At 52.4% G+C, this 27,977-nt stretch overlaps 2 protein-coding genes across 2 annotated transcripts; both read right to left on the bottom strand.

Annotated features, from left to right (window-relative positions):
- Positions 1-214: 214 nt before the first annotated feature.
- On the bottom strand, positions 215-1,989 carry OXER1 (oxoeicosanoid receptor 1; the record flags this gene model as incomplete). Its single annotated transcript, XM_079720712.1, is given in 4 exon segments — positions 215-629; positions 631-1,034; positions 1,040-1,348; positions 1,843-1,989. Coding segments are annotated over 4 exon segments (1,275 nt in total).
- Positions 1,990-4,245: 2,256 nt separating this feature from the next.
- HAAO (3-hydroxyanthranilate 3,4-dioxygenase) lies at positions 4,246-16,782 on the bottom strand (the record flags this gene model as incomplete). The annotated part of the gene is made up of 10 exons (XM_079721501.1): positions 16,606-16,782; positions 15,584-15,662; positions 10,483-10,566; positions 10,080-10,186; positions 7,417-7,506; positions 7,024-7,067; positions 6,578-6,723; positions 4,694-4,762; positions 4,423-4,505; positions 4,246-4,324 (listed from the first exon to the last, which is right to left on the bottom strand). The coding sequence occupies exons 1-10, from the start codon at positions 16,683-16,685 to the stop codon at positions 4,246-4,248; spliced, it is 861 nt and encodes a 286-aa protein (XP_079577627.1). The 5' UTR covers positions 16,686-16,782.
- Positions 16,783-27,977: the final 11,195 nt, after the last annotated feature.

The raw sequence follows: 27,977 nt of genomic DNA, 5'->3' as shown, positions 1-27,977 counted from the left end.
AGACACTTTTCTCTCCCTGCCACCCACCTGGCTCCTGCAGATGTCCCTTGTCCAGTTGGTTGAGGGACCCTGTGCTGGCAACAGTCCAGGGAGTGACCCTGTCCCTCCAGCCCAGAGCCTGGCAGTCCTCCCTCCTGTGGTACCGCAGCAGGCCCCCGTCCTGGGAGGGCCTTCCTGGTCGGCCCTCCTCTGAGATCTCCTGCGACACCTCTGCCTACAGCCTCTCTGCGGCCACCACATTCCCAGAGGGCACCCGGCGCCAGGCAGAGGGCTGGTAGGTGCTCTCGTCGCTGGCGGAGGCCTGCCAGCCCTGGGTGAGGCCCAGCAGGGCCCAGCCCTGGCAGAGGAAGTTGGGGTTGGAAAAGCAGTAGAGCATGGGGTCCAGGGCACTGTTGAGGTAGGTGAAGGCCAGGGAGCCATGGAAGAGCTGCGAGCAGATGTCCAGGGCGCGGCAGGCATGCAGGCGGAAGGCCACAATGGAAGCTTTGCTGAAGATGATACTGCACAAGAAGCAGACCGTGTAGACGGCCACGACCGCGGCCAGCATGCACACGGCCCCCCGCGGGCCCACCTGCACGTCCAGGCCTCGGCGCCGGATGGTGAGCATGATGTTCACGCTGGCAAAGAGGAAGCGGCAGGAAGGATTCCAGCAGGAACAGGGCCTGGTGCCAGTGGAGTGAGGCCGAGGGGCTCGCGCCCAGCCGGTAACTGAGGCAGGAGTGGCTGGAATCGGTGGTCGGGAACAGGTGCCCGTTGAGGAGCAGGATGCCCCCCAAGAGTCCCCCGGCCCCCCGGGTGGCTGCCCACACGGAGGCCCTGCTCAGCACGTGCTGAGGCCGCACCACCTTCAGGGAGCTGTCGCGTGAGATGGCCGCGAGGGAGACCGTGCTCGCTGGGCGGTTGGTGACGATCATGAGGAGCTTGACTTTGCAGGCAGTGGCCCCGAAGCGCCAGGTCTCGGGGAGGAAGTAGTAGTCCACGCGAAGAGGCCGGCTGATGATCAGGAGAAAGTCGGCCACCACCGGGCTGACCAGCTGGACGTCCAGGGCCGCGCGTGGAAGCAGCAGATGAAGAAAGCCAGGCTGTTCCCCACCAGGCCCAGGACAAATTCCACGCTCAGGTCTGGCGCCAGGAGGGCAGACACCATCGGGGAGGAGGCCGGGTGGCAGGGAGCCGAGGCCTCTCCAGGTGACCCCAAGGCAGTGGTGAAGGCAGAGGGCGAGGAGGAAGAGGGAGAGGGAGGGAGGAAGGGAGGGCGTGAGGAGGGAGAGAGAGAGGGAAGGGGAGAGGGAGAGCTCAGGTTATGAAATTCCAGGGGCTGCTTGCGCCGTGGATCTGAGAGACGTTTCTACGGTCGTCCTACCCCTGCACGAGAGTGTTCAAGGATTAGTGCTCGCCATCAGCTGGCCACCACGATGACTCAGTATCCTGGGGTTTTCATCAGCATCCTCGCAGCCACTGAGAAACCCTGTGTTCCTATTTGCAGGCAAAGGGGAACCCTGCAGCCTGCCCTCCCTCCCTCCCCGCCTCTCCCGGGTACCGAGTGGCCTGCCTGTGAGGTCTCTAAGCTGGGCCTCGGCTGGAATCTGCATTGCCCCTGGCAGAGGAGGATGCAGGGCTCATCAGGGTGAGTGGAGGCCCAGAGAAACCCTGAAGTGGGAGGAAGTCCCGGCTGGGGTGAGGTTGGGGAGAGTGTTTACAGCCCTGAGTGGTCAGACATTGGCTTGCCTGAAGGCAGGAGCTTGTCCTGGCAACTCAGAGCCCTCCAGTTCATGCAGACCACCCTGGACCCCTCCCACCCCATCATAGATACAGACTGGGTGGCTGCCTCCCTGCCCCCACCAGCTCTGGCAGCAGGGACTGTGGAGCCAACAAGACATCGTCCTGGGAGAGGGAGGCGGGAGTCCAGTCAACACCTTGACCGTCGTGCTCACAGCCTGGTGAGAACAGCCTGCTGTACGTCCGCCAGCCTGCTGTCGTTATTCCCATATTCCTGATGCTTCCAAAGTCTGTGATGGTCCCAAGTCCACATCTGTGATGAAGTACATCCCACAGGCAGAGGGCTCCCCTGCCAAGTTTCTACTGCCGTGGCCTGGGGACATGGGGGCTTCTCCCACAAACAGAACAATCTTGAGAGTCCTTGAGCTTCCCTGCCACTGTCCACCCCACTTAGCCGGCCATCACCCAGTACTCACTGCCGAGAGGGGAGTGGGAGGCTGTGGCTGGCTTCAGATGAGGTACCAGTCCTGCTCCCCTCTGCGTGGTATTCTCATGGGCCCATGGCGCCAGGCCTGCGGGCAGAGATGAGGGCCCGGGGCTCCTGGTAACCTGGGACAGCACCAAGAGAGGCTGTGGTTCCAGGCTCCAGGATCTGACACACCCCGCCCTCTTGCCCCCATGCCAAATGGCTGTGGTCAGCAGGGTGCTGCGTGCTGCCAACTCTGAGTCTCTGGGTTTCAGACGCAGTGGCCATTGGCCCCTCTTCCACAGACCCTCCAGGCCTTTCCGCTGCCCTGGGCTCCCACTGGCCAAGGCTGAGGGCAGATAGGCCATAACCACAGGGTGCAGGGTGGTGGGACCACCAGACTGAGCTTTGAGCACAGACAAGCCTGGGTTGGAAACAGAGCTGCCTACTTTCCAAATCTCTCTTGAGCCTCATCTGTAAAATGGGGTGCTACCACCTTCTTGGAGAGTTGTAAGGATTAAGTGAGGTCATGTATGTGAAAACGTCTAGCAAATTCCCTGGCACAGAGTCGGTGTTCAGAAAAACAGGAGATCTAATTTTCGTGATTTTTCTGTCTTGGATTAGGCCCACCCTTGGCACTAGGGGGCCCTTCTCGTGGCCACGTGCACCCTGCCCAGGGGGCCTCCCTGGGACATTCATGTGTTCTGTTCTCAGCTCCTGTACAGAGAAACACATCACTGCAGCCCGGGCACACGCCCAGCCTCTGCCCTCACTGCCCGGAAGTGGTGGAAGGTTAGGGGGCGGCTGGTGGTGTTTCTTCATTGCTTGTAGGAGAGGAAATCCTCTAGAGAGGTAGGTGGGTGAAGGTCCCAACATCCCTCAGGGCCGGAAGTCCTTTCAGCAAAGTCGGAGTCTCCTTTGCCGTTGTCAGTGGAGGGGATCGAAGCAATGAGCCGGCAGACTGGGGCGGGGGAGGCAGGGTTCGGACCCAGGTTTTCTGGAGGAAGCGCTGACTCTACCCAGGGACCTGTTTCATCCAGATCCAGCTTCAGTTCCCCCCATGTGCAACCCCTCACCAACTTCTCATTGAAGCCCCATGAAACCGAGCCCGGATCTCCCTCTGCAGGTTGCATGATTCGTCTCTACCCACTGCTGTGTCCGGGGCTCCCGGCACTCCTGGACCCCACGGGGGCCTGTACATAGCAGGGGGGAGAAGGGGGAGGAGGCCAGACAGCCCTCCCCGCTGCTGCCAAGCTCCTGAACAGCTTTACGCCCCTCTGAAGGCTCATCACAATCTTTGTGTATTCACTGTGGTTAACTCCAGCTGCAGGGATTTTGTGTTTTTAGTATTTCTACGTTTTCTACAATGAGCACAAGTCACTTCAGTTACTGGGGAGAGAAACCTCAACAGATGCTATATTTTAAAGTTATATGTAAAAAGAGTAAGTGAGAAAGAGAAAGAGGCCGAGGGACAACATCAGCTGTGCCCCAGGACAGGCATAGGAGCTCGCATGGAGGGGCCACACACACAGCATGAGGGCTTCTCTACAAGCAGGGGGACCCGATCACAGACCCTCCACAAGGCCCACGGTCACCCAGTGCTCCAGATCTCCCTCCCCCCTGCACACACACACACAATCATGGGAGCACCAGGTGTCTGCCAAAGATCACAGGCTGCGTGTGTGCAGACCCGTAGGTGCCCGTCTGTCAGGAAGCCTTTACTGAGGACCTTCTTGGCAGCAGGCAAGTGCTGCGCTGAGCCTGTGGACAGAGGGTTGGAGAGGACCCTGGCCTCAGGGAGCAGTCCACCCGGCAGAGCCCTGCAGGGCAGTGGGCTGGAGGCTGTTAGGGGTGAAGGGGAGCTACGGCCTCCGGGAACCTGGCATCCTGGAGAGGACAGGAGGAGGATGGATGACAGTGATGTCCAGGACCCGGCCCGGGAGACGCTGAGTCACTCGGCAGCAGTGCACGTAGAAGCGGTGGGGCTGGGAGAGTTACTTGGCAGGGGTGGCGCTCGGGGGCACCCTGTGGCTGCTCTGGGCCCGCAGCATGAGGATCAGTCACCCCAGGGGCTTCTTGCGGGCAGGGTCCTGAGTCACAGACAGGGCCGTGGAGCCTTGCCCTCGTTCCCAGCTATACCTGTGGCGATGCAGGTGGGCGGGGCTCAGACAAGGCTGGGATCCCAGGGAAAGGTGGGCAGTCCCACAGTTGGGGGTACATCCTCCCCGGGCACTCACGCGGTCCCAGCTGGCACCAGGAGGCTGTCATCGGGGGTCAGGCTCAGGCGCTGTCCTTCCATCGTCACCACTGAGGAGCCCTCCTAGGAAAGAGGAGTAGAAGCAAATGGAGGCTGTCAGGCCGCGGCGCCTGTCCGAGCGTCCCTGAGTCAGCCTTGGCAAGGAAGCCCGGGAGCCGGTCCGGGCTGTGGGCACCCCAGGAGCAGCCTGGTCCTCACGGGCAGGCAGGAGGCTGTGCCCCCACCCCCGCCCCGCCCCCGGGCCCACTTGCCAACTGCCACAGCCACACGTCCACGTCCTGTCTCGGGCCTTCGCTGCTGCCTTGTCCATGGACCATCACCTGGAGGGAAGTGACACAGAGCTTTCGAGCGCGTCCTGCCCCACGTGGGAGATGGCCTTGAACCTGGCCCCGAGACACCAGGCCTGCGTGGGGCAGGGATGGGGCCCGCAACACAGCCTCATTTCCAGGTGCGGAGCAGAGAGCTGGCCTTGGAGAGGAAGGCTGCCCAGGCCACAGGGCCCCCTGGCCACCTGCTGTTGGGGACCACACGTGCCTGCCCTCCACACCCACCTACATATCTGGCCCCTCGGATGCACGACACAACTACTGCTGACCCATGTGGAGGCACGCCTACCAGGGGCACACTAGGCACGTGTGTGTACATGGCACAGTGCAGACGCACGCAGCACACACACATGAACTCCCCGGAGGATGCCCACCTCCCTTCCTCGTGAGAGGTTAGGAGTCTGGCCTAAGGAGGAGGAGGGGGATGGGAGGGGATGAATGAGAGCGAGAGGGAGGCTGAGCAGCTCTGACCTGCATCAGCCGGGAAGCCCACAGCTGCTGTGCAGGCCACGCTCCCACCGGCCCAGAGTGGGACTCAGTAGATATTGGCTGGAGTGAACTGAAGCAGGGAGAAGGAGGGGTGTGAAAGAATGGGGTGGGAGGGGCGTGATGGGGCATGCCGGCTCTCACAGCCCTGTGTAAGCTCAGGGCTCGGCTGGCTGGGCCTTTTAGGGCAGGTCTGCATCCAGTGATCACCCCTCCACGGGGGTATCTAAGTCAAACTTCAAGGGCTATACCAGTGGCAAACGGTAAAGCACAAGTGAACGTGAGCCTCCTGGCAGGTCTCCTCGTCGCCACACTTGCCCTCCTGATCCAGTCCTCACTCAGGCTACAGTGATCTTTCTGAAACACCACTGTAGCCTGGTCAGCCCCCTCCTCCCCACTTCAGCATTTGGGTGAAGCTCTCATTTCCAGGATTCGTCCTTGCACCTTGCCCAGCCCAGGAGAGCCGCTAGCACGTGGGCACTGCCTGCTACTTTGGCCATCTACCAATTGTATCTCCTGCCCCCACTCCGCTGTCCTGGTTCCCCAACCTCAGCTGTTTGCAATGTCAGCCTGTCTCAAGCCTCCATGCCTTTGCTCAGGCTTCTCCTTCACCTGGAATGGGCTCTCCATCTCCCTTTCTTCCTTTTGCAAACTCCTACAATAGCTTTAAAACTCAGCCTATATATCACCTCCTCCAGGAAGTTGTCCCTGACTTCCCTCACAGCCTGGTTCTTCCTTTATCCTCCTATGGCTTCCTGTAGCTTCTCTACCGAAGAATGTGTCACATGATCGTGGCAATTGTTGATTAACTTCTCCATTTACTAGACCATACACTCTCTGAGACAGTGACTCTATCTTATTTTCCTACTAAAGCCTGAAACATAATAGGCACTCAATAAATGTTGAATGGAAGGAGGCGAGCCTTGTTTGGGTCTCTCTCTGTGCAACTCTCCACCCAACCCTCACCCCCAAATATCTCTTTCCCTTCTGGCCGCCAAGGCTATGATTGGCCAAAGGCCCAGGAAATCCTGGCAGGGAGATGACCCCAGACCCCCAGGAATCTCTCAGTGGATGCGGCAACCCCCTACTCCGAAGGCAAAGAAAGATTGCTGGGGACCACATAGCCTCCGTGGGCTTCCACTCACAGCAAAGCCATCATTCTCGGAGTCAGGGAGGAAACAAGACCTATGCTTGTGTCCACAACCTCCAAGACTGGCATGTGAGTGTGTGTGTGTGTGTGTGTGTGTGTGTGTCCATGTGTAATTAGTTCCCATCTCCCGGGGCTGCTGGGCAGATGCCCTGGGTGGCCCAGGGCTGCGTTACCTGGGTCTCGTAGGTGTCCCCAAACAGGCTGAGGGGTATGCCAGCGTGCAGCTCCTTGCGGTGGCCATCCAGCCAGGCCTCCAGCGACATGGGCTCCATGACGGACCGTGTGCTCAGGGGGAATGGCGGTTCCTTGAGCAGCTGGTCTGCACCCACAGCACAGCTGTGGTCAGCATCCTCTGGCCCCACCGGCCCCGCCCCAGAGGGCCCAGTTCCCAGGGGTCCCAGCTCCCAATCGCTGGAATGGGCTCTGGCTCCAGCTCAAGGACCAAGCAGCCATGGGGGGTACTATTTGGTGCCATCTTCTTGTGCCTTGAGTACAGGGCAGAGTACTCAGAAGGAGACTCCCTGGTACCCAGAGCCGAGACCCACCCTTCTCCGGAAAAGGAGGGAGGGAGGGAGGGAGGGAGGGGGAAGGGGAGAAAGATGGTTCCTAGTCGCCCTACCAGGGTTGGGTTTTCCTGTTCTGTGCTGCTCAGAGCTAAGGAACCTGCAGGCAAAAAGGGGGAAGAGTAGTGGCTAGTGAGACACACGTGCGCGCGTGCACACACACACACACACACACACACACACACACACTCATACACTCCGGGGTGCAGGAGCCCACACACACTCATGGTGCCCTCACACAATTTGTTGTATATCCGCCATCCTTTCCCTCCGCTCCCCAGGGGGCTTTCCACCCTGGGGAGGAGCAGACTTTCTCCCTAAATCCTGGACTTGATGGCTCCAGGCAGGCAGGTACAGCCGAGGAGCACTGCTGGGCTGGGTCTGCCCTCCCCAGCCAGAGCATGGGGCCTCAGGAGAGTGAGGGGCAGGGGCTGGGCTGGGGGGCTCACTCCTGGATGATGGGGGCCAACTGTGTGCCGAGATCCTCGCAGTAGAACCACTTCTCAAACAGGACGTCAGTGGTGTCGCCTATGTAGTACCTGCCAGAACAAAAAGCGGGCACCCAGCTCCCCACCTGGACGCCCTCAGGGCAGCCTCCCTCAGGCCCGGCTCTGCTTGTGATTGGCTGGGCCCAGGCTGGCCCTACAGAGCTGACGGCCTGCTTCATCCTGTTAGCACAACCTAGTGGCCAATGCACGCTCACCCACACTCGGCTCTCCCAGGAGCCCCCGTGTGGCCCCAACGTGGGTGGGCTATTACCGACCCCGTTCCCATAGCTCTTCCTGGTTCCCCAAACTTGACCATCTACAAAGTAGATAGAACTCCGAGGTTCAGGGAGAAGCTGGGTAACCTGGCAGGGATTACACAGCCTGTAAGTGGCAGAAACAGGGCAGACTGGAGACAGTCTTAGAGACACAGCATCAGTGACCAATGCTTTTCCAAAAGGGGAAGCTGAGGCTGAGCCTGATCCGGGCCCTAGTGTGCTGGCACTCCAGGTCAGAGCGCACGGAACCTTAAGGAACCAACGTGCTGAAGACGTCCCCCAGATGAGGGGGTCCTTCTTCTGGGGTCATGGGTGGCTCTGAGAACTGGAGCAAAGCGCTGGGCCTCTCCTCTGGAGGAAGGTCCATACGCCTGTACACATAGCCTCTAGTAGACTCCCTGAAGCCCACCCAGGCCCCCAACCCGGCCTGGCGTGCAGCTCCACTGGCCTGAGGAGCGCGGGGCAGAGTGGGGCTGGGCCTCAGGGCCCTGTGTACGCAGCACATCTACTGACTGAATGCCTAATCCCCAAGCTTAGCTCCCAGTGCCAGGCCAGCTCTGCTCTTCGGCTCCTCCTGAAAAAGAGAAGTGGTCCTGCATATGGGCGATGGTTTATAGACACACAGTGCATCCACCCTGCCTGACACCCTAAGTTCTATCCTGGGATGGAGCTGGCCACTGGAAAGCCTCATAACTGGACCTCGATGCCTTCCAGGAACTGCCTTCAGAGTGTCATTTTAATGTTGAGCCCCTGGATTTTATTAAAGGTCAAAAGCAGCCAGATGAAATCTGTTATTGAATTTGCTGTAAAAGTGTTACTGAAGACGCCGTCCTCTCCATCACTGAAGACTCCCCATATGAAGCCCCATGTCAAAAATTTATTTTCGAATTTAAGGCCAGGCAGCTATTTCTACAACAGACTATTCTGCAGTAGATTAGTATGCAGTCATTAACATGGCGTCTTTTGCAAAGCATTTAATAGTATGAGAGATATTCATGAGTTTTTTTATGTAAAAAAAAAAGCAAAACTCAAACCCATGCTTGCAATAAGACTGCAATGTTGTAAGGTGTAGATATGCATAGAAAAAAGATGAGATGGACGTCTAAGTGCTTTGTTAGCTTTGACTGGCGGGGTGACTTTTTTCTGCTTGTTTTCTCTTTATTTTGTTTTATTGAGATATCATTCACATGCTATCAAATTTACCTTTTACCTGACAAGTCATTTTAATTTTGTTCATTTTGCTTTCTTGTACTTTTCCAGATTTCAAGATTGATCATGTATGACTTTGGTAATTAGAAAAAAAGGGAAGAATTTGTAAAATGTCCATTATAACACAAGATGTGGACATTTTTTAAATGTCCATTATAACAAAGTTTTCTGATTTCAGTAACTTGCAGGGAAATTTTAATTTTCTTAGTTAAAAAATACAAAAAATAGCTTAGCTTTTGGAAAAATCTGGGTCCCCCTGAACCACAGGCTGAGTCCTCCTTTCAGAGGATAATAATCGGGCGACTGAATGGAACAAGATGGGAACTCTATTCTAGAAATCTGCTATAGAAACAGGGCACCCATCTCTGCACCCATATTCGTCTCCTCCTTGGTGTTTACTCACACTCCCATCTAGGCTGTCCCGGCCCTAACTTCATATTTCTCTATAACGCCAGCTCGGCCACTTTCTAGCAAACTCAGCTTCCCTGGGCCCAGTTTCTTCATCTGTAAAGTACATAACGGTACCCACCGGACAGGATCGTTGTGAGGGTTAAAGGAATAAATACACATAAAGCGGTGCCCAGCACGTAGTAAGTGTTATTCAAATGTCAGCGCTGGGTGTGGAATGAGCTGGGGTAGAGAAACAAGCAGAGGGGTGCACTGGCGGAGACTCAGCTCTGGGGTGGGCGGCTGGGAGAAGCAGCACTGTTCCGGGCTGCCCTGGGCCAGGTGGGTTTGACTTTGGCATCCATCCCCCTGCCCTTCCCCAGCAGACCTCAGTGCAGAAAGCACAGGTTCTGGGTCTTCCCGGGCGGTCCAGTGGTTAAGACTCCACGCTTCCACTGCAGGGGGCGTGGGTTCAATCCCTGGTCAGGGAACTAAGATCCCACATGTTCTGGGCCCAGCCAGAAGGTGTCAGGCTGATGGGCTCCCAGGCGGTCACAGAGAACACCCCACCTCCCCGGCATCTTCAGACCCACCCTACCACCTACCCCAGTCCCTCCCCATCAGCCAGCAAATGCAGGATCTCTATTGCCACCAACCCTCTCAGTGGTGGCTGAGCGGCTTTCTTGGGTCTATCTAGGATCCTGCTGCTTCGCCCCCATCTCTGCGCCAGACCCCCAGACCAGGCCCATTTACCTGAGCGCATCTAGCTCCGTTTTCAGCCGCCTCCGCTCAATCACCAGCCCCACTGTGTTGGCAAACCTCTGTGGAGAGTGGGGGACCCCAGCAGGCAGGAGGAAGATCTGCAGGGGTGGGGACAAGGTGCCAGCCCCCCATTGGAGGCCTCAGTGCTGCAGCGTCCCAGGCCTCCCCAGCTGACCACAGTCCGGCCCAGCCCCCTCTCTGCCAAGCCTCCACCCGGGAACTAGAGGGGATGTCAGGCTGTGCTGAGATGGACAGCCTTGAGGAGGAAGTGCCTGAGGACGGGGCCGAGGCAGGTTGGGCAGGTAGGAGGGCAGGAAAAGGCTGGGAGCACAAGACCGCCACAAAAGCCAGGAGAGTGGACATGCTGGGGTCCTGTTCTGGGGCCCAGCCTCACCTCTCCCTGCCGGATGACCACATCCCGGTGCTTCCCTTGCTCCAGGACTTGGAGAAGCATGTCGCCTTCCAGCTGGTAAAACACCTGTGGCAAAGGACAGCAGACAGGCTTGGACCCTCCCCAGTCCCTCTTCCAGGTCTTTGGCCTGAGTTCTGACCAGGAAACCTGAGGAACTTCCTGGAGGCCTCAGAGTTCACGAGCACCTTGGTCACTCTCGCATTAGGCCCCAGCCTCCCCTGACACAGGCCACAGATAAAAGGGCTGGGGACACATGAGGATCATACCTTGACATTAAAGTGCTGACCAAAGTACCCAGGACGTAACAGTTGGTGTCTGGCTTGAGGGCAGGAGGCTGGCTGAGATGCTTAGTGGACAATTCAGGGACCCATCAGCCAGGTAAGGAGAACGACCCATTTACTGCATCCTAGGGGCTGGGCAAGCACTTTCCTATACAGACAGGCCTTGTTTTATTGTGCTGCGCTTTATTGCGCTTCCCAGATACTGTGTTTTTTTTTTTTTTTTTAATTGAAGGTTTGTGGCAACGCTGCATTGAGCAAATCTATTGGTGCCATTTTCCCAACAGTATTATTTCTAAATTAAGGTATGTATACTGTTTTTTTAGACATAATGCTATTGCACACTTAATAGACTATAGTATAGTGTAAACATAACTTATACATGCAGTGGGAAACCAAAAAATTCATGTGACTCACTTTATTGCAATATTTGCTCTCTTTCAGTAGTCTGGAACCGAACCTGCAATATCTCTTAGGTATGCCTGTACATTATCAGAAATCTTTGTGACAACCTCCAAAAACATTATTAGCCCCATTCTGCAGAAAAGAAAAAAGGGAAACTGAGGCTCAGAGAGTGAAGCAACTTGCCTAAGGTCACACAGTTAGTCCTGGAGCAGCAGTTTGGACCTGAGTCTGAGTGTAGCTCTGGAGACAGTGCTAGCTCCTCTGGCCTCAGTGATGCCCTGGAATGGGGCTACGCTGGTCCAAATCCCTCTGGAGGTCGACTGGACACATAAATGGCCATGTAAATGGTGGACTTGATGCTGGAAGCTGGGATGAATTGGGGGCTCTGGGGATGGAAGCACTCGCCTCCTGCTGTCTCCCTGGGGTGGGGAGCGGGTGCCGCAGGGCTCCTACTGCATTTTCTTATTCCATCCTAAGTCCCTAATTAATGTGTTTACTGAGATTGCCCATGGCACTGGGAGGAGGAGGAGGAAGACACATTTTCTCTTTACCAGCCACACATTGCACGGGTGTTAAGAGTCCCAGCCAAATAGTTGAAGGGGTGTTATTAATAATAATTATTACTATCGTGTAAGGAGTTAGAGGAGATAGAGCTTCTTGTCCCAGAGTCTACTAAGAGAAATCAAGTGAGCTCAGGGAAACTAGAGAAATGTGGCTTTACAGTCTGACATGAGGACAAGCTGACACAACCCCTCCGAAGGGCAATGTGGCAAAGGGCAGGAAGAGCCTTCACAGCTCACACCCCTGTAAGGGTTTCTTGGGATGCAAGGTCTTCCACGCTGAAACCGTCAAAGTCCAGGGAAAACTAGGACAGTTGGCCACCTTACAGCTTGTCCTAGTCATTCCATCTCTAGGAAAGTGGCTGCAGTGAATCAGAAATGCACCTGGCTCGAAACTTCCCTGGTGGTCCAGTGGTTAAGACTTTGCCTTCCAATGCAGGGAGTGCGGGGGTTCGATCCCTGGTCGGGGAGCTAAGATCCCACGTGCTTGCGGCCAAAAAATCAAAACATAAAAACAGAAGCAATATTGTAACAAATTCAATAAAGACTTTAAAAAAAATGGTCCACATAAAAAAAAAAATCTTAAGAAATGCACCTGCCTCATGGCCGACGCACATGGCTGTTTTATCACAGCACATGGTAGTTAAAGGCATAGCATCCAGTGTCACCTGGCCCTCAGCTCGGCCAGGTCACCGTGTACTTTTGGCCAATTCAGTTAGCCTTTCTGTGCCTCGTTTCCTCATTTATAAAATGACAGTGTCTACTCAGAATGTTGCTGTGAAGTGTGCCCAGGATGCTGTACACAAAGGTACCCAGCACATAGTTATTAATATTAGCTATTACTAGCTATTAGTATTAGTGATGGAAGGAATAGCAAAAATAATGCTAATAATAGCAATAGGGGAAATGGCACTATTTTATGATAGAGACAAAATATAGAACATTATGCAGCCATTAAAAACGATGTCTCTTGGGCTTCCCTGGTGGTGCAGTGGTTGAGAGTTCGCCTGCCAATGCAGGGGACACGGGTTCGCGCCCCGGTCTGGGAATATCTCATGCCACGGAGCGGCTGGGCCCATGAGCCATGGCCGCTGAGCCTGCGCGTCCAGAGCCTGTGCTCCGCAACGGGAGAGGCCACAACAGTGAGAGGCCCGCGTACCGCAAAAAACAAAACAAAAACAAAAACAAAAAAAACGATGTCTCTGAATAACTGTTAATAAAATTATCATATTAAAGCAAGATTCAGAGCTACACCCAGCAGGTTTCTAATTATGTAGCCATACATGTATAATCCAGGCAGTGTTCATGGCATCCCTGAGTGGTGGGATTATGAATGAGGTAGACATTTACGTTTGTCTTTCCTATATTCTGCACATTTTCTACAATAAACAATATTTACTTTTATTATTAAAAATAATTCATGCAAGTTATTTAAAACAAATAAGAAAAAACTTATCAGGCTCTTCTAGGGCGCAATTCTGCAAACTCCCCCCAAACCCTCCTCAGCTGGGAGGAAGCCCCTATTGTTTGTATATGTGGGAGGTCTCCTTCCATGGTTATGGGGAGAGGAGGAAAGGCCTAGAGAATTCTAGGGAGGGGGCCATACCCCTTAGGCCCCACAAATATCAGGGAAAGCTGGAGTGGGCGGCAGGGCTGGAGTGATGGTCTGGGCCAAAGTCAAGCCCTTTCTGGGCAGGCTACAAGGTGTTAGTGGCCATTAAACAACTTAGAAAGTGGAATTTTAGAGGCCTGTCCTGTGATGAGGGACAGGCCTAGCCTGGAGCAGAGGTGCAGGTCCTGAACATCAGAAGATCCCAAACAGCCACGGGCAATCCACAGGGACTGATGCTCTGTTTGGAAGTAAATGATGTTTGGGGCCTGTGGCTAACTAGAAGATTAACTGTACCGGCTCAGGTGGCTGTTGAATCGAATCTGGCCTCCGCAGCCTGGAAAGGCCTTACAGGCAGGCGAGGGCAGAGAGGGGCTGAGGGTGCAGAGAACCCATGTGTATTAAGCACCTAAACTCTGTGCCAGGCTCTGTGCACATACCCTACCCACACTGCATCCTTCCACCAGCCGGGGGCCGGTGTCCCCCGTGAGCTGCGAGGAAACAGTCTCAGAGAGGTGATGTGATGGGCCCTGCCAAATCGCATGGTTGGTAAGAGGCAGACTCCAGGTCCAGCTGACTCCCAACCCAGGCTCCCTCGCACCTGTGTGCCCCAAGGGAAGGAGTCAGGTAACTGGAGTGTGTGTGGTGGGTAGAGCCCGGGCACCTGAAAGGCTGTTGCAGAGGCCTGAGTTCAGCCAGGAGGAGAATTCGGCTCAGTGACTCCCTTGCCTCACCAGGGAGGAGCCTGGCCCCTGGACTCTCCTCGGATTCGAGGACAGGCAGGGACAGAGAGGATGCTGACCCTCAGCCCTGTGGCTGCCAGGGCCTGTGGCTGGCACTCTCCCCCGCCGCAGGTAGGACCAAGCCATCACAGATCGATGGGAATTCCCAAATTCCTCCCAGCCACCTGAGGGTCCCTCCAGAGTGGGGGACACCTGCTCAAGCCAGCCCTCCTCACCCGCCAGCGACCCAGCTGAGTCAGGGTTTGGTTTGGGCCCCTAAGTGGATACCCATCCACTTGGGGAGACCTTGAGGCGGGGCTGGGACAGAGGTGGAAGGGGGCAAGAAGGGGAGGAAGGAGCGGGGGAGACGGGAGAGGTGGGCACTGAGACCTGGGCTCACAGGGTGGAAGCCTCTGGAAGACAAGATGGGGGGCCCGAGGCTGACTGAGGCAGGCAGGAAAGACCCTGTGACCGGCCTCATCTCCCCCACCGGGGCCACTCCCAATCCAATCCCATCTTCTCTCTGTAGTTTTGATTTTCCTGCTGATCTTTCCCAGAGGAAAATGGCCTCCAGTGAGGTGTGTCGTGAGAAGTGGGTGGCGGGAGAGGGGCGGGGCCTAGGACTGGGAAGAGGCGAGGGGTTGGCTGGCCCGGGGTCCTCCCCTCTCTGCCCTCACGCACACCTTAGGTGCTCGGCAAATGCTTGCTAAGCGAGTGCTTCTCCTGTGTTCCCTCCAGTCCCTGGCTGCGGCTGAGACACCAGTGGTGGGGGGTGGAGGCTGGTGACCAAGCCGAACCCCGGACCTTGAACCCCAGCATCAGGCCCCCTATACTGAACCTTTGCCACCAGAGATTCTGATAGCTGGGAACCCATCTGTGTCTCTCAAGGGGGCCCATCTTTTTTCTTTGAGTTTACTTTTGTTTGTTTACTTTGGGGTAGACAGTACAGAAATACAGTTCAAAATTCAAGGTACAAAAGGGTATTCAGTACAAATTCCCCCTGCCCCCTGCCCACCCCTCCATCAAATCTTTCCTAGCAACCGATGCGTCTTGTGCCCTCTAGATAAGGACGGGGCCTCCCAGCCCCAGCCCTTCCTGTTGAACTTGGCTCCTGGGACCAGAGTGGAGCGCCCAGGTCCCTCTCAGCATTTGGCTCTCACTTTGGAGGCCAGTCTTGCATTATTCAGGTTTGGGGGCGAGGGGTCCAGGGCATCCCCCCCAGAGCGTGGGCGGCCCCTGTGTCTGGGGCTCATGCCCGACAGCTGGAGCCTCTCACACCCGCAGCGGCTGGACTCTTTCCCGGGAGCTGTCAAGGGTGTCACTGGATGCCCACAACTTCCAGGCAGCAGTTTTACCCTGTGGTTTCAGTTGTGCCCCCTTCACCCATCATCAGTCATCTGACCACCCGCCTCTCTCATCCACAGGCTCTGACCCTGGCAGGGGAAGTGGCCCCTCCCCCCAGGGCTGGGTCGGTCCTGGGGCGGGGGAGGGGCACGGTCCGCAGCCTACCTCCTCACCCTCCTCGACGTGGTAGTCCTTCCTGGTGTTGGGGCCCCCGACGAACATGATTTTGAGCTGCTTCTGGTGCCTGCAGTGGATGAGAGGGGAGAGGTCCTGAACCAGCTCGTGGTTGTACAACCAGAAACTAACACAACATTGTAAAGCGATTATGCTCCAATAAAGATACGAAAAAAAAAATCCCACCTCATGGGGCTACTGGAGAATTAAATGAGATGATGAGAAAACACTTGGCAGTCTCGGGCTTGTCAAGGTGTTAGTGATTGGAGCTGCGTGGTTTGAGGAGCCGCCCTGCTGGAGATGTTCAGCGGACCCAGCCAACTCAGGACTGGGAGCCCGGAGCTGGGGAGCACACGAGGCAGGGCCACCCAGGCGAATGAGGGGGAAGGAGGTGAAGGGTCCACAGGGGAGGGCCTCAGAGGTGTGCCGGAGGAAGACCGTGCTGGGACACGGTCAGCCCTGTTGGGCGCTGGGGCAGAGGTGGCCAGGGAGGGCCTGGGGGGTCTGTGTGCGCCCAGCTGCAAAGGGGGGCCTGGGAAGAGCACCAAACGGAGATCCTCCCACAGGAGCTGACCCTCTGACTTCGCCCTCTGCCTGCAGCTTCCTGAACGGAGCGTGCGTGTACGATCGGGCTGTCCCCAGGCCTCCGTTCTACAATTGACTCTGGGTTATCCTCCCCACCCCCCAATTTCTGAGAGTCAGTGGGGGATGGAGCGCTGTTTCTCAGCCCTGGGGGACAGGGCTGCCGTCTGGCATCAGCAGCTCTTTAGTCTCCGTCACCCAACCATCCTCAGAGGTCAAGGCAGCACGCAGTCACCAGAAAGAGGAACAGACGAAGGTGGTGAAGCCCGGAACAGCCCGTCCTCACCCTTCCCGGAACACCACGAGAATGGCATCCCCCTTTCTGCAAGCTTCTGGGTTGACGAACTCCGAACTGGAGGCTGAGGGGTGCAGATGGAGGAGAAGGGGGTGAGGACAGAGGGCAGGAGGGTGGGGCCGTGCGTGGGACTCACAGGAGCTGGTTGCAGACCGGGGGCAGGAAGGAGGCGCGGTTCTCCTGCACCCAAGCCTTCACTCTCACGGGTCTCTCCATGGCCCCCCAGGAGCCGCGCTCCAGAGCCGTGTCTTCCGCGCCGTCGGAGGGGCGCGCCTCTGCCCGACCGCCTATTGGCCGCCTGGTTTATCAGCATCCCGAGGGTCAAAGGGCGGGGCAACCACCTGTGACGCGCTGTGGCCCCTCTCGGACTTTGGTCTGGAGCCCCCGCGCGCTCCGCGCCGCCTGGCCCAGCCTCGCAGCACAGCCGGGGCGCCCCGCCCACCCGCGCCGGAGTGGGGCGCCCGATCCAGGCGTAAGTCACAGGATCGAGAACCTCCCTGGTCCCTTGTCCCCAGATTTTCCGCCTGGGCCCCAGAGAAACCCCAAAGAAATCCTGTAAGGGGGGAGAAGGCGGGTTTGTAAACCAGAGCGCCTGAATACAGGGGTGCTGGCACTGGATTGGGGCCTCAGTTTCCTCATCCGAAAACTGGGAATGTCTACACAGCCATCTCGGGGTTGCATAGCGGCCACCATAGGCCCCGATAGATGTTAGTCGCCTATCCTTTCACGAGGACAGAGGTCGGGCCAGGGTCCGCAGATAGATTTCTTGGGGGCTGCTTGCTCGGCTCTACCTGTGGCTGTGGCTGGGTCGGGAGAGGACGGGAGGAGCAGCGGGGGGCGCAATGCCGGGAGCCCCGGACGCAAGACAGGTACTCGCTGCGCCGGGCTGGGGGCGCCGTCCACTCACCTACGTTCGCAGGTGGCGGGCAGAGCACAGACAAGGTGCCTGGCACTGTTCTCAGCTCCTTTCGTGTCTTGGGGGCATATTCAAGTCACACCACAATTTATGAGGAGTTTTACAGATGAAGAACCGGGCACTCGGACCTCAGGAATCTGGGATCCGGGGTGCGGAGGCGGACAAACCTAATGGGCTAACGATTCCAGCCTGGGATGAGAGGCGCTAACCCGGGACCCTCGGGGCGCGGGGAGACCCGATGCTTGCCTGTGTGGGTGCGGAGGAAGGGGAAGGACGATTGGAACCTGCTTTCTTCTCTTTCTTCCCGACTCAGAATTCTTAGGAAGATTGCGCCTGTGTGTTGGAGGAGGGAGGTGAGGGTGGGGGAGAAGGAACATAGCTCAGACACCAGCATCCAGACTGTAGAGCTTAAGAAACTCGAAACTCCTCCGACTCGTGTCCCCCATCCCATCTTGGCCACTCCCTGCTGCCTGGGGTGGGCGCGTTTTCTCAGCACCCTCAGACACAGGGGCTCCTTGTGCCAATCAAAACCCAGTCAGACGAATTACTTTTATTAAGTAAAAAGGGTATTTGAAGATAATACCTGCAGCTTGAATTAAAGATATTTTTTCATAGAAAAAAATCTGGAAGTGCCAAAATTTTGGCAAGTCATCTTTGAGTTATGGTTTCTTCATATTTCTGCTTATCTGTATTTTCTAAATTTTCTGTAACAAATATATTTTTTTTGAAAAAAATAAATTTTTTAGCTTGGAGAACAAAAACAAAAACAAAAAAAACAGCAAACAAGACTCCTGCCCTCCCCTGCTGGGATCCTCCTCTTTCCTCTCCACGTACCCCTACCCTTTCCCCGCCCCCCTTCTCCCTCCTTTTTCTTTTTGGTTATTTATTTAGATTTCTTTTTTCTGGGCATTTCTTTCTAGAATCTTGTTTGGCACCAAAATAACTCAAACCATATTCTTTGTCTTTCTCATCTACAAGTAATCAGAGGAGATGATTGGATATTTGTTAAATGGATGGATGGGTGGGTGGGTGGATAAAGGCATGAATGAATTCCCACTACAAGGAAAAAAGAACCTCCATGATTTCGGCCCAACAGATGTTCTGTTACGTAGTTCAAAGAAAAGAATGACAGTTACCCTGCATTTTATTTTTTATTTTTTTAAACTTTTTATTTTATATTGGAGTATAGCTGATTAACAATGTTGTGTTAGTTTCAGGTGTACAGCAAAGCGATTTAGCTACACATATACATGTATCTCTTCTTTTTAAAATTCTTTTCACGTTTAGGTTGTTGCATAATATTGAGCAGAGTTCCCTGTGCTATACAGTAGGTCCTTGTTGGTTATCCATTTTATTTTTATTTTTTTAAATTAATTTTTATTGGAGTATAGTTGCTTTACAATGTTGTGTTAGTTTCTGCTGTATAGCAAAGTGAATCAGTTATACGTATACATATATCCACTCTTTTTTAGATTTCCTTCCCATTTAGGTCACCACAGATCACTGAGTAGGGTTCCCTGTGCTAAACAATAGGTTCTCATTAGTTATCTGTTTTATACATAGTAGTGTGTATATGTCAATCCCAATCTCCCAATTTGTCCCACCCCTCCACCTTCCCCCCTTGATAACCATAAGTTTGTTCTCTACATCTGTGACTCTATTTCTCCTTTGCCAATAAGTTCATCTGTACCACTTTTCTAGATTCCACATACAAGCAATATTATACGATCTTTGTTTTTCTCTTTCTGACTTGCTTCACTCTGTATGACAATCTCTAGGTCCATCCACGTCTCTGCAAATGGCACTACTTCATTCCTTTTTATGGCTAGTATTCCATTGTATATATGTACCACATTTTCTTTATCCGTTCCTCTGTCGATGGACATTTAGGTTGCTTCCATGTCCTGGTATTGTAATCAGTGCTGCAATGAACATCAGGTGCATGCATCTTTTCGAATTATGGTTTTCTCTGGATATTTGCCTAGGTGTGGGATTGCTGGGGCATATGGTAACTCTATTTTTAGTTTCTTAAGGAACCTCCCTACTGTTCTCCACAGTGGCTGTACCAATTTACATTCCCACCAACAGTGTAGGAAGGTTCCCTTTTCTCCACACCCTCTCCAGTGTTTATTGTTTATAGATTTTTTGATGATGGCCATTCTGACCAGTGTGAGGTGGTACCTCATTGCAGTTTTGATTTGCATTTCTCTAATAATTAGAGATGTTGAGCATCTTTTCATGTGTTTGTTGGCCACCTGTATGTCTTCTTAGGAGAAATGTCTATTTAGATCTGCCCCCCACTTTTTGATTGGGTTATTTGGTTATCCTTTTTAAATATAGCAGTGTGTACATGTCAATCCCAAACTCCCTAACTAGCCCTGCCCCCCACACTTCCACCCTGCTAACCATCTCCAAAATTTACAAACAACTCATGCAGCTTAATATCATCAAAACAAACAACCCAATCAAAAAATGGGCAGAAGACCTAAATAGACATTTCTCCAAAGAAGACATACAGATGGCCAAGAGACATATGAAAAGATGTTGGGCACCATTTGACTACAATGTTCAGAAAGTCAGCAATTCGAATTCTATCTGGGTGTTCTGGCATTGTTTAGTCACAGCCATCTGGACTCCTTCCAGTTATTGACCCATGGGTTCCTTCTAGTTTCTGGCTCTTACCAGCTCACAGCAGCCAGCTCTCCTCTCTGTACACAGGAGCTCATTTGCAACGTGGAGCAAGAAGCAGTCTCTGCCCTAGGACCAAAGCTCATCAGAGCCTGTCCTGGTTGCTGGTGCCTGGCTCTGCTCTCCCCTAGATGGTGGTTGCCTGCCCAGGTCACTAAAGCCAGTAGATACTTCCAGGCTTTGCTGAGTCTGGCTGCTAACAGTCTGATCTCTTCAATCTGTCAACGGACAGAACTAGTTTCTCCAGCCGATCCCTATCCCAGCTCACCTTGGTCTGTCTCTGTCTGTCTCTCTGTCCCACTTTCCCTCCCTTTCATATAATTAAGCAAATGTTTAAGAACAAACATGAATAAAAGGGCTAGATCATGAACTGTACTGGTTATTTGAAAATCTGGGTTCTGGCCCTGCTATCTCTTTATCTTGTACTATTTACAAGTCTGTTTTAAATTTTCTAGACATCTGGTTTGTTTGAGGGTTTTTTTTTGTTTTGATTTTTGTTCAGCTATCATTTTGTTTTGTTTATTATTTCTAATTTTATTGCATTGTGGTGAGTGAAGATGGTCTGTGTATTATTTTTGGGTGGGGGTGTGTTAAGATTTCCTTTGCAGCTTAGTCTATGGTCAATTTTTGTGAATGTGTATTCTCTGCTTAGAATGTAGTTCTAAAGGTTTCTGTTAGCCCAACCTGCTGTGTTACATAAATTATCTCCATTCTAGTTTATCAAGGTGCTCATGGGTGCAAATAAGAGAGGCCCCAGTTAAACAACGGCTTAACCAAGAGAAAGTTAAAGACTTATATAACTGGATACCCAGAGGAAGAATGAGCTTGTGAACTAGTGGTGTCATAATAGACCCTGGTTCTTTCTGTTCCTCAGATCTGCTAACTGCAGCATCAGCTTCATCCCAAGGCTGATTCCCTGAGGGGTCAAGAGATGGAAACTATCCATAGCTTTTCTTTTAGATGAGGGGTTCTCAACCTTGGCACCACTGACATTTTGGGTGGATAATTTTTGTAGGGGGCTGTCCTTTGCATTGTAGGATGTTTAGCATATTCATGGCTTCTCCCCACTAGATGCCAGTATCTCTCCCCCAGTTGGGACAACCAAAAATGTCTCCAGACATTGCCAAATGTCCCTGGGGGGCAAAATTGCCCCCAAGTGAGAACCAGGTGTGTTTACTGGCAATACAAGTTCCACATGCCCCAACCTGAACCAATTACTGGAGTGAAGGGAGTGATATTCTGATTGATTTATTCAAATTAAGATTTGTACTTGAAGCTGGAGGCAGAGTTGGCTTCCCCCAAAGTCTGTGGCCATGGGGGTGGGGTGGGATATTCACATAAAACTCTGGCTCATGACTGGGAGTTGGGAAATGATGCTTGGAAGGTAGTGAACCATGTCTACTACACCTGACTTTTGACTAAGTTTTCTTTGACACATTCCCCCCTCTACCTTCTAGTCCTATGTGTCTAGTGGTTATTTTATATACATACATATATATATATATATATATATATGGTTTTTTTTTTTTTGCGGTATGCGGGCCTCTCACTGTTGTTGCCTTTCCCGTTGCGGAGCACAGGTTCCGGACGCGCAGGCTCAGCGGCCATGGCTCACGGGCCCAGCCGCTCCGCGGCATGTGGGATCTTCCCGGCCGGGACACGAACCCGTGTCCCCTGCATCGGCAGATGGACTCTCAACCACTGCGCCACCAGGGAAGCCCTGTTATGTATATTTTATCACAATTTAAAAATGCTTTTAAAAAGCTATACAAAAACCTATCTTATGACCCAGCAGTCCCACTCCTGTATTTACTGAAAAGAAATTAAAACAAAAAGACTTGTACAAGAGTGCTCCTAGCAGCTTTGTTTATAATAGCTCCAAACAGGAAATAACCCAAGATGTCCATTAATAGGAGAACGGCTAAGCAACTGCGGTGTATACATGTAAAGAAATATTATTGAAGCCACTCAGTCAGTTGTTGGCTAAACAGAGATATGAACAAAGGTTGTTTTACTCCAGTTCCTTATCTTTCTTCAACTGCACAGGGTGAGTTTTCCTACTCACTCCAAAATTTTGACCCAAGGAAAGCCCTGAATGTCACTGAAACTCCAGAGTTCCATAGGTGCCTCTGCTAAGGCTCTTCCTTCCTCCTCTCAAAGGGAAGACCCCATCATTATCTGTGCTTAGTCTCTAAGACCTGTCATCCTGTACCTGGTCCAGTAGGTTTGGATTCAACTGTCGCCAGAACTGACAGAGGAACTACCCCATCTTCTTAGCAGGAGGGCTTTGGGCATTTATTTGGGCGCCCCAGCGTACCTGGATCCCAGTTTTCATCTCTCTAGGGGTCGTAGTTCTATCTGGTCTTTCCCATATTTCAAGTTAGAACACTTTGGCCACCATCATGTGGGGTCTCTGCGAGCCCTGATTAGTGCCTCTCTTGAGGGTGACCCCTCATGGGTCTCTTTCTCCAAGGCAAACTGAGCACTGTACTCTAGAGTGTTGAGGGCATGGACTCCTGAGTCTTACAATCTGTATTTGAAAACTGGCCCTACCACTTATTTAGGTAATCTCCCTGTGCCTCAGTTTCCTCATCTGTAAAAGAAAATACTACTACTACTTACTTCATAGGGTTGGCATGAGGATTAAATTAGTGAATAAGGTGTAAAGTTCTTAAAACAGTGCCTGGCACGTGGTAAGCGCTGTGTAAGTGCGTTATTTTTTACCCACCTACCCCCACGTTCTCCATATTCCTTGAAAGATTTTGTTCTCATATGACAAGTGAAAGAAATAATTAGGATCCAGCCAGGATCCAGTCAGGAGGCAGAAACCACACCAGTACTTTGAACAGGGAAAATTCAACATGAAGAACTGTGTTCACAACCAGTTAACGGGGACTACCTACTAAGAGGGGTCAACGGGACTCTAAGGGACACAGGAATAACGGATAAAGGGAGCAGCCACCACCTCCAGAGATGACACAGAAAACCCACGCAAGGATCAACTTGGAAAGGGCCCTCGCTCCCTGCCACAGCTGAGGCTCAGAACTCAGGGGTGGGGGCGTGATGGGAGAAGTTTGCTGAGGAGCTGCAGGCCGGGGCTGGCGAGCAGGAACCCGTGATGGCCGAGTCTGACCGGAAGCCTCCCGCCGGCAGCTGTGCAGTAGAAGCCGGAAGAAAAGCCCTGGCAAGAGGGAGGGAAGGCCCTTCAGTGTTCTGAGGACGCCTTTCCCTGACGCGGCGCGAGCGTGGTGCTGGCTGGCACGATCGCAGGGCAGGGCAGAGACGGTGTACTTGGAGCTGAAGAAGCACCAAGTTCACAACAGGCGCACACCCCGTCAACGTCCTCATAACTAAACGACGTTTAACCGGGAGTGGTTCCTGTTTATGTTTCATGTACTGATAGCGGTACGAAGGCGGCTGTGGTTAGGGCAGTCCCGTGCTCCTGGCGGGCCGCTGTAGTCACTAGTCATGCCCGTTGAGCCCGTATTATTACAGCCACCCACCCCTACGCCCCTCGCTCTCAGAAATGTCCCTGTTGGGAGGATGAAGTGTGTGGTCACGTAGACGATAGTATTCCCACGGATAGTAGCCAGAGACACAACAAATACACACAAACAAACCTGCTTGAAGACAGCCCAGGTGTGCAGAGGCCAAGATTCAGGCAGAAGACAAGGGCACTGAGGTGAGCGCGGCAGCCTGATTCCCCCTTGAAGCGCTGGCCGGTTTGTAGGTGGCAGAAACTAAGGGGCTGAAAAGCCGAACCCAAAGCAATAGTTCTCAAGGGTAGTATACGATTTAAAAAATGTACATCTGAGTCTGTCTAAAAGAGCTCTTTTAATAAGCATAAAGTAAGTCTGACATGCAAGCACAGTGTCCTTGTTAAAATGGCAGCATCTTTCTTAACGCTACATAAAGTAATGGCACATTTTACAGGTTACGGCAACTTAGGTTTGATGAAATACAGTCTATTTGTTCCTACGGTACACTTGTTCCCACGTACAGTGTCTCTATAGGAGAGATTCCTAGAAGTGGAACTGCTGGGTCAAAGGTCATATATTGGATAGATTCTACTAAACGGACTTAAAAACAAACAAACAAACAAAAACCCTGAACAGTGCCCATTTCCTCACACTCTCCTCAACACCGAATGTTACCAATCTTTAAGGCTTTGTCTCCTCTGACAGTCTCTCACCATGTCTTCATTTCAGCTTCAGTCCAGAGTGAAGGGAATCTGATTCCCAAAGTATCATCATGTTCCTCTCCTATGTGTAATTGGTTCAAATCTGCATCACAGATTCCTAGAGCTTGGGCCTTAAGACCTACACATCTTTCTCCTCCTAAGGGAAAATAAAGGGTCATTTCTCCACGTGGTGCTGGTGAGGATCATGGACTATTAGGATAGGAAGGGACCTTAGACACTGCCGAATCCTAGGAGTTCTGAAAGACATTCAAGACGGTCTTCACTGTTACAGGTGGCAGAGTATCTTTTCAATTTCTACTTAGAAAAGTAATAATTAAAATAATTCTTCAGACAACCTCTTGCCCCATCAACATGGGATCACTTTGGGAGCGTCTCAGAGCCTGTTGACCAGCACCTGCAGTGGTCCCTGCATACAAGAAGTGTGCGTATGACTCAGCTGAAGAGGTGGATCCTAGGTGACTTGTGACTCCTCTACAGCAACTTTTAAAAGTCATACACTGCTTCATATATAACCATAATGGAACGCTGGCTAAACGCATAAAAAGTTTGCTGAAATAAAGTAAAAGAAGACCATATACTGAAAATTCTACAAATTTGGTTCAAGATGATAGTCATTTACTAAATGTGCAAATTGCATTCTGCTGATCAAAATATCTTATATGTCAGAAACAAAAGCCAAAAAGAGAAAATATAGTGATCATTATATCCAATTTGGTCTTTCATTATTAGGGTGAAGACCAACCATACCCGCTTCATGTTATTTGCAGAATGGTGCTTACATATAGAAGCCAGAACCCTTCTGTTTTAGCTCATCATTTAGACACAAAACCATGAAAGGAATAAAGATAAACCAGTTTTTTAAAGTGCAAAAAGCACAAATTCTAAACATTCATTTAGGAAAGCAGTTTGTGTCTATTTTTGATGCTACAATGAGTCATTAAATTTCATACATTTTAATATACATTTGTCCTAAGACCAATATGATATATGTTCTTTTAAAAGCTATTGTTAACAAAGCATGATTTTCCCTTACATAATTAAAGTAAATTAAACATTTTGCATTACATGGTAAATGGAAGAAGGTTGAGACTAGTCTTATTACAGTATGGGTATTACTCAAGATTATTTTAACATTATACATATATCTAAAATAAGTTTTATTTTAAAAATCACTTCCTTATTACACATCACACAAATTATTAAATGCTTAAATAATTGCAAGTTGTTATCAAGAGTACACATGGTAAAAGGCATTCTCCAGTTAAGCTAGAAAGCTCTTATCTGGTCTAGATCCCTCAGTTTATAAATGAGGAAACTGAGGCCCAGAAAGGGTAAGAGATTTACTTAAGGTCACAGGGCCAGGGAGGGCCTCAGACTCTTAGTTCATTGCTCTTCAGGGTGAGTGTGTATGAGGTTAAGTGATTTGAAGGTCTCAGTATACTTGTTCTTGCTGAAAAATCTCTCTGGTGGCAGAGATTCTGACACTGCCCCCTCTAGGTTCAACATTGCCCTCACTCCTCCCTTAGAGCCCCAATTTCCTTGGGGACTAAGCTATTTTAGTTCCCAAAGGCTGTATCAGGTGCTGCCTTCCCTTCCCATGCAACCAGGGTCAGTCAGTATCTGCTGAACCAATACTGTTAAGGAGTAGATCCATGAAACCGGAGAGTGGGAAGGGAAGCTGGACCACCAGAGGCCATTTTTGCTGCTTATAGTTCACCAGGCAGATTCTACCTGAGGGATTCAGGAGGGAGAAAGAGCAGACTCGGCAGATGCTACTGGATTTGAGAAGACGCTGTGTATGAGTCTACAACTTACTTTCTTGTCTTTCAGGAAATTAACCCCTTTCAATTTAGGAGGAAAAATTATTCCCACCTGGGGGCAAATCATGCATTTACTTTTAGAACTTGTTCCATCTTTTGGGAGGGACTTATTTCAAAGGCTCACTCTCTGCTGCCCTTGATTTACCAAGGACTTGCCAAAGCATGCTCCAAGGAGCCCTAATCCTGGCGTGTTGTAAACAGCTCTGCATCCCACCATCTGCCTGGTACCTGATGGGATCTTGCAAGGGTGTTGACCATCCCCCTTCTGAGCTCTTGCTCTGGATGTCTGTCTCTCACAGTTTAAAAACCACCAGGAGAGGCTCGCCTATCTCCTTTCTCTGGGTGCACAGCCCAGTCTATACAAAGCAATGAACTTCCTGAAAACACCACCTTCAGGAGGCCTCTGCCTTAAACAGAACCTGTGCCTGTCTCATCATCTGCCTGATCTCTCTAATGTCTTCTGCTCCAATTTCAAGGCTCTTCTACAGTCGTACTCTCGACCTCATCACCCGAACACAACCTGTTAACGTGGGCTAGTCACCATCAAGGTGACGATGCATGATCTTTATTCTGCCCCCATCACATGCTCATGCTGGTTCCGAAATCTATTGACATGGTGCTCTGTTGTTTGCTCTTCTGGCTCTCCCAGGAAAGCAGAGGTCACCGAACCGGGTGACCAACATGCCAACAGAGGCCCAGGAGACAATCGACTGATGCAACCCCAGAGGAAGAGAGGGAGGGAGGAGGGGGGCATTTTGTGGAGGAGGCTGCAGCTCCCCTCCCAGAGGGCTGCAGGTTCCTAGCAGAGTTATCAGTGAAGGCCCGTAGGCACGGTGCCTAGAGCCCCCCCAAATGTTTACATCTTAATTTTTTTTGAAATCAGAAAAAAAGATAATAATGAATGTAACAATAAATCCATCCTGGATTATATTTGTGGTTTGTAGTAGCAAAATATAATTAAAAAAATTTTTTGTTGTTGTTTTGATGGACAAAGGGGCCCACGAAGACAAAAGTGCGTAAGGCACAGGACAGTCATAATTCGGCCCTGGGTACGGTTTACACTTTCTGGTTTTAAAAAAAGAAATGGATACCCAGATATTTGTAGGGGACCTCTTGTTTTTAAATATTAGGAACTCGCTTTAAAATTAAACAAAACGTACACGTCGTGGCCCAACAAAACACGTGGAGCTTAGCCTGCACCCTCTCGAAGGCCTGGGCTATCACCGTGTCCCCACAATGCCCGTGGTTGGACACGATCCGAGCACCCCGCTCAGGATGTAAGAAGGGGCAGCAGAAAGCCTTCGGGGCAGGACAAGGGTCTGACGGTTAAATCTCTGCCCGGTCCGGTCTTGGAAGCTCGGTCGCCACCCCGGCCCAGGCGCTCCCTGCCTGTCCCCAACGGCAGGCGCTCCCTGCCTGTCCCCACCGGCAGGCGCTCCCTGCCTGTCCCCACCGGCAGGCGCGGGCTTTGCTCATTCACGGGTTTTCCCGCTCCTGTCAACTTCCAGGGCGGCGCGGGGGGTAGGGGGGTGGGCTCCTCCATCTCACTGGTCACGCGTGGGCGCGGGGCAGAGGCGACAGCCCGGGGCATCTGCTGCCCAGGAGCCGAGGCCGCCCCTCTCGGCCCCACCCCTCGGAACAAGGCCCGCCCCCCGGCCGCAGCCCGGCTCCTGGATTAGGCCTTCTTCTCGCGCGACCTGCTCCTGGGAGGCGAAGCTCCACAATGAGGACGCGGAGGTGGTTTCAGACCGCAGCGCCCGGGCTCCTCCTCCCGCGCTACCCAAGGAGGCGGGCTGTGCTCTTTTCAAGGTCCCGCCAAAGGGCCCCGCCCTCCCGGAGGGAGACCTTCGCAGCCTTCCCTCGTACACTAGGCCGGGGACCGC

This window comes from Hyperoodon ampullatus, assembly GCF_949752795.1.
Source record: "Hyperoodon ampullatus genome assembly, chromosome: 15".
NCBI lineage: Eukaryota > Metazoa > Chordata > Mammalia > Artiodactyla > Ziphiidae > Hyperoodon > Hyperoodon ampullatus.
The sequence above is the reverse complement of the archived record's forward strand: the minus strand, read 5'-3'. Positions and strand labels throughout refer to the sequence as shown.